This window comes from Elephas maximus, chromosome 7 (assembly GCF_024166365.1).
Source record: "Elephas maximus indicus isolate mEleMax1 chromosome 7, mEleMax1 primary haplotype, whole genome shotgun sequence".
Classification (NCBI taxonomy): Eukaryota; Metazoa; Chordata; class Mammalia; order Proboscidea; family Elephantidae; genus Elephas; species Elephas maximus.
Genome location: NC_064825.1, coordinates 116,233,342 through 116,235,012, shown reverse-complemented (window position 1 = coordinate 116,235,012; position 1,671 = coordinate 116,233,342). Strand labels below are relative to the sequence as shown.

General features: G+C 34.6%; 1 protein-coding gene across 1 annotated transcript; it reads right to left on the bottom strand.

Moving 5' to 3' along the window:
• Positions 1 to 211: 211 nt before the first annotated feature.
• On the bottom strand, positions 212 to 1,249 carry LOC126081266 (olfactory receptor 5T2-like). Its single transcript, XM_049893039.1, has one exon. It carries the CDS (start codon positions 1,154 to 1,156, stop codon positions 212 to 214), a length of 945 nt encoding a protein of 314 aa, XP_049748996.1. The 5' UTR covers positions 1,157 to 1,249.
• Positions 1,250 to 1,671: the final 422 nt, after the last annotated feature.

Here is a 1,671-nt window from a genome sequence, read left to right as displayed (position 1 = left end):
ATATATCAGCATGAACAAAGTAAGAAGCAAATTTATGGCATGGTTTTTCTGTACGTGTTAACATAGCAGAGGTTATAGGTTGACTATTTATTTCAAAATATTCAAGAAGAATGGAAAGGCACTAATAAACTAAAACTGAAATTTTCAATTTTTCGTATCTTTATATTGAGACACAGGCTATGACTTGATTTTTTTAATTTAATTTTTAGTGTTAAAAATATACTTTATTGATAAACCAATTTCTCCCAAACACTTTTCTTATTGCTTCTTTTACATCTTTGTTCCTCAAACTGTAGATAATGGGATTCACCATGGGAATCACAATAGTGTAGAATATAGACGCTGTCATGTCATGATCCAAAGCATAGCTGGAACTTGGTCTCATATACATGAAGAGGATTGTTCCTTGGTAAACTGACTCTCCAGTTAGGTGACAGCCACAAGTGAAAAACACTTTTTGCCTTCCTTCAGCAGAATGCATCTTCAGAATGGCCAACAAAATTAAACCATAGGAGATTAGGACAATCAGGATGGCGAATATCTCCATAGAACTCACGGCGTAGAAGAGTAGAAGCTGGTTAATGTGAATGTCCAAACAGGAGATAGCAAGAAGTGGAGGAATATCACAAAGGACATGTCTAATTTCATTGGATACACAGAAGGAGAGGCTAAAAGTTGCTACTGTGTGTAACATAGCATGTGAAATACCAGAAACATATGAAGCAATGATGAGCGGCACATAGACTCTGGGTGACATGTCAACTGAATAGAGAAGTGGGTTGTAGATGGCTACATAGCGATCATAAGCCATAGCTGCCAAAAGAAAGCATTCTGTGGTCCCAAAAGTTATGTCCAGAAACATTTGTGTTGCACATCCAAGGAATGAAATGGCTTTATTCTTTGACATAAAATCTGCTAACATATTTGGGGTAACAGATGCTGAATAGGAGGCGTCCAAGATTGATAACACACTCAGAAAATAGTACATGGGGTTGTGGAGCCTGGAATCCCCAATGACCAATACAACCAGTCCTAAATTTCCAATCAGAGTAAAGAGGTAGATTGCTAGAAATAGAAAAAATAAGATGATCTGCAGTTCACGATTGTCTGTGAAGCTCTTCAGTACAAATGTGGTGACTTCTGTGTCATTTTTCATGTTGACACTTCATGGAACAAACTTGAAAATATACGTGAAATCACAATTTTTATTTCCATGACAGGGATGCAGAATATTGTGAATAAAAGGAATGTTAACTATGTCCTCATATTGATTTTTCAGAAATGCATGATTTCCCAGCAGCAACTCATAAGACAATGACAAGACAGTGAATGAATAGTCAGTAGCACTCACTGAAGAATTAAATGGAAGATAAAGACATTTACTCATTGGTTAATAACATGTCATTACCAAAATAATTGAGGTAATTGGTTTATTTATTAAAACCAGTCATTTATTTAAAGAAATTTCTTGCTCGCATGCAAACACTTGAGATAATATATTAATGGGCAGAGCGTTAGAATTTAACACCAGAGTTCTAGTTCTTTCAGGAATTGTGTAAAATTATTTGCTATAATCTTCTAACCTGCAGAACAAGGCTATTAATTTTATCTTTCAAGATTCAGATGAACATTAAAACAGATAATTAATTAATGAAATTTAATCTTTAAAAT